We start from the raw sequence: 12,349 nt of genomic DNA on the forward strand, positions 1-12,349 counted from the left end.
ATTGAAGCTGGCAGATGCTTAGATAGACTTTTATGGATCGCTCGATGCTTCTGGCGCTGTAATGAAGCAGGCAGGGCTGACCTGTCCTGAACCAGGCTGAAAAAGCTCCAGGGACAGCCCCGCTGGGAGCCCATAATGCCCCCGATGTGTCCCCTCGGCTGTATTAATCACACTGAAAAAATAAATGTGCGGCAGGGCAAGAGTGGGGAGAGAAAAAGTGGAGGGGGGTTGGGGGTGTAATAAGTATGTCGTTTATCCCCATCAAGGTTGTGAATATTTGACCAAGGGAGCAGAATGAGGCCCTAAAAGAAAATGATTGACCATTTAGAAAGAATGGATTGTGCAATCTGTGAAAACTCATAATAGTTATGAATGCTATGAGTCATCAAGCATACCCCATCTGTGCTGGACTGACATAATAAGAGAACGATGAATGAGGATAATTCTAAAGAAAAAAAGCTGTATTAAACACAAGTTGTATTAATAAAGTAAAGAATCTGAAAAATGTATGTTATAGTTGGGAAAAGGAGTTTAATATTTTGTCATTCTCTATATTGGATATAACACCCCACCTTTTTATTATATATTTACAGTCATATAAATTAGTAAAAGTACTCCTGATTGTGTGTCCCCACCCAAAAGAAGAACAGTCCATAATATATATATTCATATTTATATTTACAAAACAGAGGATGTCAGTTTTCCACCTTTGCAATACAACTTGCATAAATTATAGGCATTGTTTTGCTGTTGTTTTAAAAAAATAAATATCAAATGTAGGCTACTCCACTCTGAAGTCCTCAAAGTTCACTTCAGATCAGCTCAGCGTCCTAAGAAGTCTCCTCCCTTTCCCCTAACTACATTTCCTAGGCCATATGTTGTTTTTCCACACAGATATATAACAAATCATAATATAACGTGGCAAATATGCAATCAAGAGGAACCTGAGAAATAACATTTATATCACATATTATGGGAGGTTATCAATAATGATAAAGAAGGAAACAATACAATGTAATGCGCCCGACTGAAAATCTAAACCTGTGAAAGACCTAGCAGCAACATTTAAAAAAAAGAATAAAATATGGTGGCACTAGATCCCTAGTTTGGAGCAAAAGGTCATGAGGGTTTAAGCATGTGACTAAAAATGTTAAAGCCTTTCTTTTCCAAGCTTTATATTCTGAGCAATTGTGACACCTATCTGCAGGACAAGGAAATATATATCATAAAAACAGAATCCAAATAAATATCCTTGAAAAAAAAAAAATTCTCACACTGCTTTAGTTAGAAAAATCAAAGCAAATGAAATTGCAAGTGCTTAAAATTAAAAATATAACCAGTACCCTAAATCCTATTGAACAATTTCTGCAACAGCACATATGAAAGGTAAGCAATCCTCAAAATCACCCACACTGTAAAAATGTATATTTGAGGGAATTGAATATCAGCTATTAAAATTACTTCAATTTTAATTAAACATGTTGTGGAAATGTGATACTTTGCTAATTTAGTTGGGTAACAACTCCTACCTAAGCATCTTATTAGAATTTAACAGATCATTTTGATGTCAGATAATTACCTAATCTCACTTGTCATTTTGGATCCAGCTGAGAATTTTTTAAAGAAAATTATTTCTCACCATAATATTGTATATTAAGACCTTCCACGAGGCTCATGGCTTGTATGATTTTAGTAGTTTGTTTACATCCAGCTTTAAGTTTAACAACACTAATGCTAAAGTTAAATTTGCAAACAATCTGAGCTTCCTAACCCTGAGGTAGTTGTTGCCAATAACCAGCACATCTGTGGCTGTCAGGGACAAAGTTACATTTCATCATGTTAGACCAGATTTAAAAAGTTTAATGATTTTTGTCTTCTTCAATTAAATTGATAAATGGAAGCCATACAATATGAAAAAAGGTTAGATGTAGTTCAAAATTAATTTAATATTTATTTATTCTTTTTAATTGTTGGAAATTTCTTTTTTTTAGTAAGTTTTAAGCTGTTAAACTTAAATTGCTACTCATTAACAAAGCAAGTCCTCATAAATAAAATTCATCCTTTTGCACCAATTTTATTGGCCAAATTCTAACAGTTGGTTTTATCTGTGAAAGTGACATTTAAAGACTTGTTGAAGTTGGACTAAGACTGTGCAGAGCAAGCTAATTTGTTTGCATTTGGCTGACCCTGTGTAATTATAATTATCCTAAGCTGAAAGATAAGGTTTGAAGCCCACTGTGCACACACCACACTCTCTCTGTGCCCCCTCACACACACACCCACACACACACAAAGGAAACAATAAAAATAGAATTCCTGCTCAAAGCTATGGCAACATTTCTCTGCTTTTGGATTCAAAACATACACTTATGAGCGTTTCTGTGGGTGTGAGTCTGGGTATGTGTGCGTGGTTGGGCTTGTTTGAGGCCTATCCTTTACTAATATACTGTGGATGCTTCATTTTGCACGTTAATTTTGTGCTAAATGATCTTGTTACTTTTCGAAGCCAAGCTTGTTGTCTTATTCCTCTGAGAAATAGATATCTTTTTTTTTTTAATGAGTAAAATTCTAAATGTGAATAATAAACTGAAATTATTAAGAGACGAGGCTGCTGGATGCTTTTTCCTTAAAAATATGTTATCATTTTCTCTTGAGACCACGAGTCTCTTAAAAATAACACAAGTATATGAATGTGGTTAAGTGTCGCTTATTCTTACTCCAGAATCAAACCTCCAACTTTCCAATTTTTTGTTTTTTTAATGCAAGGCAAACTCTCCCTACAAGAAAGTAATGACACACGAAAGTGAGCAAAAGCAGAACAGTTGTTTTGCATTGAAAACATTTAAACAATTGCATGTTTGAACCACTGCTCATGTGAAATACAATTTCAAGATTATAATAATAATAAAAAGAAAAAAAAAAGGATCTTGAGTTTTTTTATTTTAGAGTTCTCCACATTACGTACCTTTCTTTGCTTCTATATTTGTGGCTCTGAAATGCTGCTGCTCGACTGCAGCAATCTGGTTTGAGTTATTTTTGAACGGGGGGGAGTCTGGCTTGAGTTTGTTTTCCGCGCCAGCCTCTGAAGCCCTTAGAGAGGCGCTCAGACCCTCGTTTGCAGCCGCTGCGGCGGCCGCGGCGGCTGCCAAACTCACTCCAGCGGAGTTGGTGTACCGCAAGATCCCTTGCCCCTGCAGGGGGCTAAAGTTGCCGTAGTTTGTATAATTGCTATAAAACGGGGAAGTGTAATAAATAGGTCTTCCGAGGATGGAGGGGGTCGGGTAAAGTGAAGGGGAGCTGGCAGCCGGTGTAGTAGCGGAGGGCGTCGGGGGAGTAAGGAGTCCGCTGTTGGAGGAGGGGCAGCTCGGTTGTTCCGGTTGCCCCTGTTGCTGATGCTGCTGCTTTTGGTCCGAGGTAGCAATCTCGGCCAGAGACCACAGTTTGGGTTTTGCTGAAAGATTCTGAGGCGCCCCGGACGAATTGGGCCTGTTGTCCAGGCAGGAAGACAACTTACTGGCGTTACAGTTCATGAGGCTGCGAGTCAAATCCTCCCGCTGGCTGTGGAGGTGGTGAAGGTGATGGAGGTGGTGGTGCTGATGATGGTGATGGGTGAGAACCGGAGCTTCCACGCCCGTCAGCGGCGACGAGGTGACGGGTTTGGGGGAGAGACCTTCGCGACGGCCGCGGCTCTGATCCACGCTGTCCACGTTACACTTGTCCACATCGGAGCTGAGCTCGGATGCGCAGCCGACCTTTTCCCCGTCAGACTCCGCAGAACACGAGTGGTCCGTCAGGGTGTCGACGTGCAAACTGATGCCTGAGACAAGAGGAGAAAATGTAAATAATTACAAAAAACAAACAAAAAAAAAAAGATAAAAACTATAAAAATAAACAAAAACGCAAACAACAAAATCTAGAAAACAAAACTTTTTGAACTTAGATAATTAACAGTGCATCAAACTTTTTGGTTAGATTTCAAATTATATAAAAAAATGATTAAAGATTAATATAATTTATTATTGTAAAAAAATATAGGCCTAGCCTATATGTTTTACATATATAATAACAAAGTGTGTATCACTGTTGTTATAAAAAAAATAAAAGGCCCTTCAGGAAACTTAGAGTGGCATCGTTTTGGCCCTAATAATTTGTCGCCATGTTTTTGGTAATAATTAAACTTTCTTTATATATTCTTAATATTCCTAAAAGACATTAATCCTATGTCATAAATGAGCGTGGGTAGAAGGGGGAGGGAGTGTGCCTGCTCGTGTACAAGCTTCAATAGTTAATTTGATCATTGGCTCTGCGTGTTGCCACATCACACCCCACCTTCGTCCTCTGCCGAAGCCTCGCTGTTATCCAGGGTTTTGTCAGAGCGCTCCGCCTCCTTCCTCTCTCCGTCTCCGTCCTCTTCGTCCTCGTCCTCGCTCTTGCTACGGGGCGCCCAGGTCATCTTGTTTTCCTTTTTCAGTCTCCTTCTGGCATTCGCGAACCAGGTGGAGACCTGTGTCAGGGTCATCTTAGTGATGATGGCCAGCATGATCTTCTCTCCCTTAGTCGGGTACGGGTTCTTCCTGTGTTCCTGTAGCCAGGCCTTCAAAGTGGCCGTGGCGTCCCTGGTGGCGTTCTTGCGGTAAGCCGGGTCGTTTAGTTGGTAGGGATACCCCGGACTCCCGTATGGATGGTAACTGAGCGCCCCGGCCATGCCCGCTGTGTGCGCGTCATACGGAGAAGACTTCAGGGGGAGAAAAAGTTGGGAACAAGTCACGTTTCCATTAGGGAATTTTTCCAACTGAGTTACAACATTGATTTAAATTTGGTTTAAAAATATAAAAAACCTATCTGTGCGTCTCTGTTTGAAATAAAAAATTGATGGTACAACAACAATTACGCATTAAAAAATATGTGTTTTATTCGATTGTAAGTCGTTTTATTAAAGTTACATTAATAAGCAGTTTAAAACATGCAACTCAAAATAAGCAAAAAAAAAAAAATGATAAGCATGTCACATGTCTTAGTTATTCCATTGTATGCCGATGGAATAAATACCTTAGACAAGTTGCCAAGTAAAATAAAAGAAAATGAGCTGCAAGGAGTACAGTCCAAATGCCGTGCGTAAAAGCAGGCCGCACCCCCCTCCCCTCCAGAAAAAAAAAAACACAAAAAACAAGAATAATTTAATGCTAAATAGTTGGTTAAGATCATTATCGGATTAGCTAATAACAGAGCTCCAGATAATGCGGCAGTGAGGATCACACTGATGGAAATGTAATTTTGCGTAATCACCCATTAACTTGCTCATTTTCATAAAGTCAAAACATTTCCTGTTTTTACTTTTTGTTTTGTTCTGTTGTTTCTTTCCTAATAGGTTGACAAATCCTCTCCTTGCAGAACTGCAAATCCCATTAACAAATCACTCGATATACACCTCTTCCAAAAAAAAAAAAAAAACGCTCTTGAGCGCTTTTGACATGATCATTGCTTTTTCTTTTTCTTTTTTTACAAAAATGGGACAACTTAAGAACAACATATCAATTGCATCTATTTTAAAACCAGAAAATATAATATATTATTTTGTGTATGTCACAAATATCTTCCTTTAGGATTCTAAACTTGTCAGAATAAAACTATTTGGCAAAGCTGCGCAGCGAGAGTTAAGCGGTGGTCAAGCTATTTCAATCTTCAGCTCATGCCTAAAATCCCATTTAAGTGGAGCGGTTGAATGACTTTGAAAGTAAGAGCCTCTTCCAAGACACCACTTCATATAAATTCATAGATCTCAATGAAGAAGTTCGCACTTACTGATCTGGAAATGAAAAAAAAGCAAATATTGCAAAACGTCCATTTTTGGGGGACACGATTAAGACTGTGCGCCGACTAAAACAGAGAAATCCACTACTTTATAATGTGCGGTAACATACATTAGTTATTTTACCATGTAGGATGGGAATCCCGTCGCAGGATCTGTGGAGTATGACAGTGGGCTGGAGAACCCCGCACCAGCCGAGGCGGAGAAAGCGGCCGAGCCTGGATACGGGCTGAAGGCTGAGCCAGAGGACGATCTCGCCAAGTCCTCATTCCGCGGAGCAGCCAGAGTCGAAGCCCCGTAAGCCGGACACGAATAAAGAGCCAGAGAGCCTGGGGGCTGGTAGAGGTAACCCTGAGGATAGGACATTGGTGAGCGCAGTACAGTTCACCGATCCCCCCCCACAAAAAAAGCAGTAGGGAAAAAGGGGCGCACAAGGCGGTGGATAACAACGGCTAAAATATAAACAATCAACTCAATTATCAGCTGTGCAAACAGTCATCAAACAGTGAAAGTAAAAAAGGCCTCCCTCAACAGCCCCCTTACTGAGAAAAAACCCCCCGAAAGATCTGTTAAAGTGCCCACATAGAGGTAATGTGGCATGCGTCTTGATCCCCTAGCGTCCGATGTTTTTAGTGCGCGGCGCTATGAAGTGAGGAGTTGGGAGGGAAGGAGCCAGTTGAGTTTCAGACACACACAGAGCATTGGGGGGAACTGGAGCTGTCACTCCGGCTCATCTGAATATCCCATCCCCGCCCCCTTTGTGTTGGATAGAAATGGAGCCTCCGAACAAAACCAGCACTCCACACGGGAAGGAGAAGCTTCTATACTAAACTAGAGAGGACGCAATTTCATTTTTCGTTTGCTTGTTTGGATTTTTATAGACCTATCCATCTCTTGGTTTATTCTGGATAGATGTTCTAGTCTAGATATGTTAAGTGCTGTTTTTTTGTTTGTCTTTTTTCTTACTTTTTTTTGGGAGGGGGGGACTAAACTTTATAAGTTTACGAATTGTTCATATTTTTTAATTACATTAGAAAAAACGACAAACAGGGAATGCTCCAATTTCCATCAACTTCTTCAAACTTTCTAACCTGCAAGTTAAATAGTTGGATTCGTTCAAAATAGAAATATTAAATGTCTTCTGACAGGCAGGTGCTCATTTAATCATATGCAAGCAGCCAGAGCAGTGTGAGCGCACCTCAGGTTAAAGCACACTCAGGCCTGCAGGAGTCGCATTCACCTCTTCAAGTCCCGCCACTTGGAGCATTTTGATACAACAATCCCACTTATTATTTATTAAAACGCTGTTGGTAATGGATAAATCTCACATACGGAGATTACTTAAATCTTCTCTAAAACACACACACAGTAGTGCGCACTTTGCTTTGGTGCAATTTGTCAGAAAGTGGTCGCGCTCTAGTGTAAATGAGATTTCAGGCTCCATTCACTATTCAGTGTTGTACCTTGGTCTTCATATCTTAATAGAAATGTCTGCAAAAGTTGTTTTAGAACTGTAATTCATTACTTTGCATACTAAACATATTTAAAAGTCTGATGAGAAGTGTTACCTTTTGTTCAAACTGTTTTAATTTTAAGATAGCTACTTTTTTTGATACTGCTCCATAGCGAGCTGTCCATTGTTTTTTTTTTTTTTTTTTTTTTTTTTTTTTTTTTTTGTTTTTTTTTTTTTTTACAGAAATGTGTTTTCTTATAGGCCGAAGACCAGCTTTCACACGTTACAACCCGAAAAGAACAACAACAACAACAACAAAAAGTGCTATAAACTCTGTTGGTAGCCTCAAATGTTTGCTCCGAGTAAAAATGTTTGTCCCTAATTTTAATACTTTTTGAAAGAAGCTTTATAAAAGCATGGTGGGTTCAGGTGTTTGAAAACATATAATATAACAATGGGTTTATAAAAATATCTGAGCAGGTATTCAGGTTTATATTTCCAGCTCTTCAAAAGTAATGTTTCAAACATTATCTCCAAATCACAAACGTATACATCTTTTGGTTTTGTTGGGTCACCCCAAGATTTTAAGTGCCCTCTTTCCTACCACTACTTGATAAAACTTTGTAAAATGACCCCTCAGTCAATGTTTAACAAACCCACAACCTACACTTAAGTTATGTTTTTATATCAATTCTGGATTTGATTCCAACCTTTGTTTAATATAAGAAATAAAAGTCACTTTTGAGATTACATGCTCACTAAAATCAACAAAAGTTATAACTCAAAATGTGAGTTATATTTTTCCCCTGCAGAACAGAGTGCAGTGTTTCTCATAAGTTTATTTCTTTTTTTTTTTAAGGGACAAATGCATTGAACATTGCATCATAAAATAGGTTGATGCTATATACAGATTTATAGTATTGGCTAATTTTAACCCTTTTCCTGCTCAACAGTTTAAATGACTGTTTGCTTTGGAAATACTGCTTTGTATTATTTTAGGTACATAATTATGTTTTCCAATGTTTCAGACAGATTTCATTAAACGCAAAAGATTTAATAGTCAAAAAAAGTTGATATATGCATCAATAATAGTACTGGTTGGTCCACACTAGGGGGCACTGTCTCCTCTATACACGGGCATGGTTTAACATTCCCACTTTTCTGTACATCAGTGAGTGATTATGCGCATGCATGCATTGTCTGCGAAAGCGTAGATGTGCAAACACATAATAATGGGAGCATGTGCATGCAGATTATAAATGCATGCACACATGAAAACTGCCATTGTATAAGTGCACCTGTTGACCTGTTAAAGCACACTTTAGGTGTCTGTGGGGGTGTCTGTTAAACTTCAGACTGGTGCATTCCAGGTCTCAGTTTCACACAGACTGCAACTCCAAATATATCAGCCTGTTGGAGATATAGGAGATGGAAGCTAAGAGACTCACAGACCGACAAAAAGATGAGGCAGACTGAGAAAATGAGATGGCAAAACAGGATCGTACATACAATGAAGTGGGTAGATTAAAAAGGGTCAAACAGGAAAACAAAGGGCACATCACTATGTTAGAGGTTATCACCCATTAAGAAAAGATATGTAGAAATTACAAAAAAATATATATTTTTAGCTCAGCAAAAGACTACACAACAGTAACACCACTGATGAAAATTATAAATTTCAATTGGTTTGGTAAATCAGAGAGTTTGAAAGAAAGTATTTTCCTTATGAGTTTTGTCCTTAAAGTTTCAATTATATAGGTAATTATAATTCTTCTGGAGTCCTGTTACAGCTTTAAACCATCTATAGTGATTGGAAACATGTAATAACTCCTAAATAGACTGAAACACTTATCTGTTCTTTATATTACACTAAGCATAATGAACCACTAAACCATAAGAACATTATAAGTAAAAAATATTGATTGTTGGAACGTGCAAATATATATTTGTTCTACATGAAAAATAAATTATAAAAAGTGATTTACAAAATGTATTAAAAGGTGCTTACAAAAAAAAAAAAAAACTCCAGGCAAGTTGTTGAGAACACCACAGACATGGACTGCATCTGTAAGAGTAACACATTTTAATATTATGGATCTAGAACCTGTACGGTATATATTCATTTTACCAGATTTCAATGCTTATTTTGAGTGTTAGTCCCCTATAGTGATGGATACACTTAAAAAGAGGGTAGGATTGATAGATTGGTGCTGATTTTTTTACACACGTGATTGCTTTATGTCATGTGTGAATTATGGCACATGATACAGATAAAGACCCATGTATGGGGTTCTTCAAACCTCCGTTCTCAGGTCACTTTTTTCAATACCTACAGTATAGGTTCTCTAAATTTGCCATGCCTGACACTTTTTTGCAAGATACCCGGGTAAATATTAAGAACATGCAGAAGCTATCCGTGTTAGTGCTCTGCAAGCAGCAGCAGCGAAATAATAAAGCATGTTGATTTAAAATTTGTTTCAGGGCCATTCTACTATTGAGCAAGCTTTTCTTAAACATTGTTGCTTAGAACTCTGTATTAAGTTGGTTAATCAGGTAATATTTTCTCTCTATTGGGAATATTTAAGGAATTTTACATCAAAAGAAGTGTTGTAGTCACTTATGTCAATATAATCTTGCATTACTTGAGAAAGCATGTGTTATGATCTAAACACACTCACTCTACTGAATTCAGAAACTCCCAAAGGGCTCAATGTTTTATTCTCTGTGGGCTGGCAAAGGAATGTTCAGTATCTTAAACCTGCAGAATAGCACACCACGCTTGTGTGTTGTGTGCTTATGTTTATACGTGGGCGTGCACAAGAAAGGAGAAAAACTGCATTGTGATCTTTTATTGCACAACTTAGCTGTGCTGACTTTGGTGTCTTGTGATCAAAGCAACTCACAAAAACTCTTGAGATCACTGTAAAACAAAAAACAAAACAAAAAAAACACTGCTGCAGAACATAACTTTGTTTATCTGTCAGTTGATCACTGATGCTTCAGTTTGATGCACCGCTGCAGTTCATCCTCTTCCTGCATTTGGGTTTGTCAAGAAAATCTCTTATGTGTGATTTGTTTGTATGTCGGGGGAGGGGTCAGTAGGGGAGGGGGATTAGGAGTTGGGTGGCAGACTGGCGACAGGCCGTCATCTCTCTCCCCGCCTGGCATCTGCCCACTGCTGCCAACCCTCTTCTAATCAGCAGCCGTCCATGCGCTTGGCTGCAAAGGAGGTTTGAAATCAGCCCCTCGCCCCAAGTTAAAAACCGTAAGCCCTATCACTTTGTAACCGGTACCTTTAGGGCGACTGAAGCTGGGGTGCCTCTGATGTGCTGGAGTGGAGAACATCGGTTGCCACATTGCTTCAAATACATTATGCTGCTAGCACTGTTGTTGCTGTTGTTATTGTTTCTATAGTATTTTTCTTAACATCACAAGAGTGTTTTTTCTTGAGGTTTGATTTGTTTAGCATGCTGTGAACAGACACGGACATTGAAGAAATGGTTCTTAGAGAGCAAAGTAAGACAGTAAATGGATGGGCTTAAAGCATGATTTCTCTTTAAAATAACCAGGAAACAACATCCTCACTTGAAGTGAAACACAAGTAATTTTGCTTTGCTTTATTTTGACATGTCTGAATTTGTGAGACAAGAGGAGCAATTTGCATGTGTGCTGATTTATAACATAACTATCTCCCAGTACTATTGCATTGCAAACTAAAGTGTCTAACTAAAATATTTCTACCCTGAGAAATTTTTCATTTTTTATTGTCTGTGTTTTCATAGTGCAGCAGGCATCTGTATTTAACATACTGAGTTAACCCACTGTAAGCTCATTGTCTAGATATCTACTATTTACTAAAGCTCTGGTTTTTACCATTGTTGCTCTTCTTAATAAGGGCCTTTTAATGCTATCTTTTTCAGCCTTTATTTAGCTTTATTGATCTTCCCATCATCATTGAGAAGTCTCCTAGTCTTTATCTTAGATGGTTCCTAAGATAGGTATCCACAGCATAACCCTTCCACCACTATGTGACACCATAGGGATTTTGTGTTTAGGGTGATATTATGTTAAACTTTGCCTAACACAGAGCACGCCCAAGGCACAGCAAACTAAGCCACTCCTTAAAGCCCCCAAACCTTCTGGGCCTTCCATAAAAGTTTGAAATAAGTACTTCTGACTTTCATAAAGACCAAATATTTAAAATGTATTTATTGTGGATAAGGATACCATTGTATTTGATTTGACAATTTCAGCATAGCTTTGTTTGAAGATTTTGAAGGGGCACAGTTGTGTTAGGACTTCTATTAAATGTATAAGCCAGTGACTTTCTCTTGTTACATAAAAAGCTTTTCTGAAAGATTTCCACATCCTGTTGGTGTATAATGTTCGTGATTTAAACTTTGTGTTTGCTCAGTTTGTCGGTAAATTAAGCCCTTCAAGTACGTATACTCACAGTAACAACAGAAGTACAGTATATTACTAAGCATTTCCACAAAGGATGGAAAAAAGGGAAGTAATAGGCCAGGCCAGTTAGCACCTCCCAGTGGATTTGTGAAAATAATGAAGAAAAGTCAAGAATTCAATGTCAGAAAATGAGGAAAAAAATCCAAGAGGCATAAGACTTAAACTTGAAAACTAGTATGAATTGGTGTTCACTGCAGCAGCAGCTTAAGCTTTTAAAGCATTAAGATGATAAACATCTTTATTAATACTGATAATAGTGATAGCAATGTTATTCTTAGTCAGAGTACTAACAATATTGTAGATAGACGGAGGGACAGACAGATCTTTTGTTAATTTTATATACTGTAACTGTTTCTTACCATAATTCTGTGTCCTTGTTTTGGTTGATAGGAACATTTTCTGTCATTAGGCTCTGGGGAGGACTAACTAGAACAGGGGTCACCAACCTTTTTAAGGCTGAGGGCTACTTCATGGCTACCGAGTCATAGGAAGGGCTACCAATACTGACCTATGAACTGGAGGGATCAGTGTTCACCTATAAATAAATCTCATCCATTAAATCTCATTTTTATTCTTATTTTATTCCTTTATTCATTTCTAATTTTCTTTTTAATATTGTCATT

At 38.1% G+C, this 12,349-nt stretch overlaps 1 protein-coding gene across 1 annotated transcript; it reads right to left on the bottom strand.

Moving 5' to 3' along the window:
• Positions 1 to 511: 511 nt before the first annotated feature.
• irx2a (iroquois homeobox 2a) lies at positions 512 to 6,493 on the bottom strand. The gene is made up of 3 exons (XM_038297383.1): positions 5,936 to 6,493; positions 4,330 to 4,735; positions 512 to 3,817 (listed from the first exon to the last, which is right to left on the bottom strand). The coding sequence occupies exons 1-3, from the start codon at positions 6,173 to 6,175 to the stop codon at positions 2,958 to 2,960; spliced, it is 1,506 nt and encodes a 501-aa protein (XP_038153311.1). The 5' UTR covers positions 6,176 to 6,493; the 3' UTR covers positions 512 to 2,957.
• Positions 6,494 to 12,349: the final 5,856 nt, after the last annotated feature.

This window comes from Cyprinodon tularosa, unplaced genomic scaffold (assembly GCF_016077235.1).
Source record: "Cyprinodon tularosa strain WSP-4 unplaced genomic scaffold, ASM1607723v1 ctg387, whole genome shotgun sequence".
NCBI classification, from domain to species: Eukaryota; Metazoa; Chordata; class Actinopteri; order Cyprinodontiformes; family Cyprinodontidae; genus Cyprinodon; species Cyprinodon tularosa.

What these genes read in the sequence shown, in the direction of transcription:
- irx2a (XM_038297383.1), bottom strand. Translation starts at nt 6,175, where the DNA reads ATGTCCTATCCTCAGGGTTACCTCTACCAGCCCCCAGGCTCTCTGGCT. An exon ending in CGGGATTCCCATCCTACATG is followed by an intron (nt 4,736 to 5,935) that starts GTAAAATAACTA and finishes CTCCCCCTGAAG; the next exon opens with TCTTCTCCGTATGACGCGCA. An exon ending in GGCTTCGGCAGAGGACGAAG is followed by an intron (nt 3,818 to 4,329) that starts GTGGGGTGTGAT and finishes CTCTTGTCTCAG; the next exon opens with GCATCAGTTTGCACGTCGAC.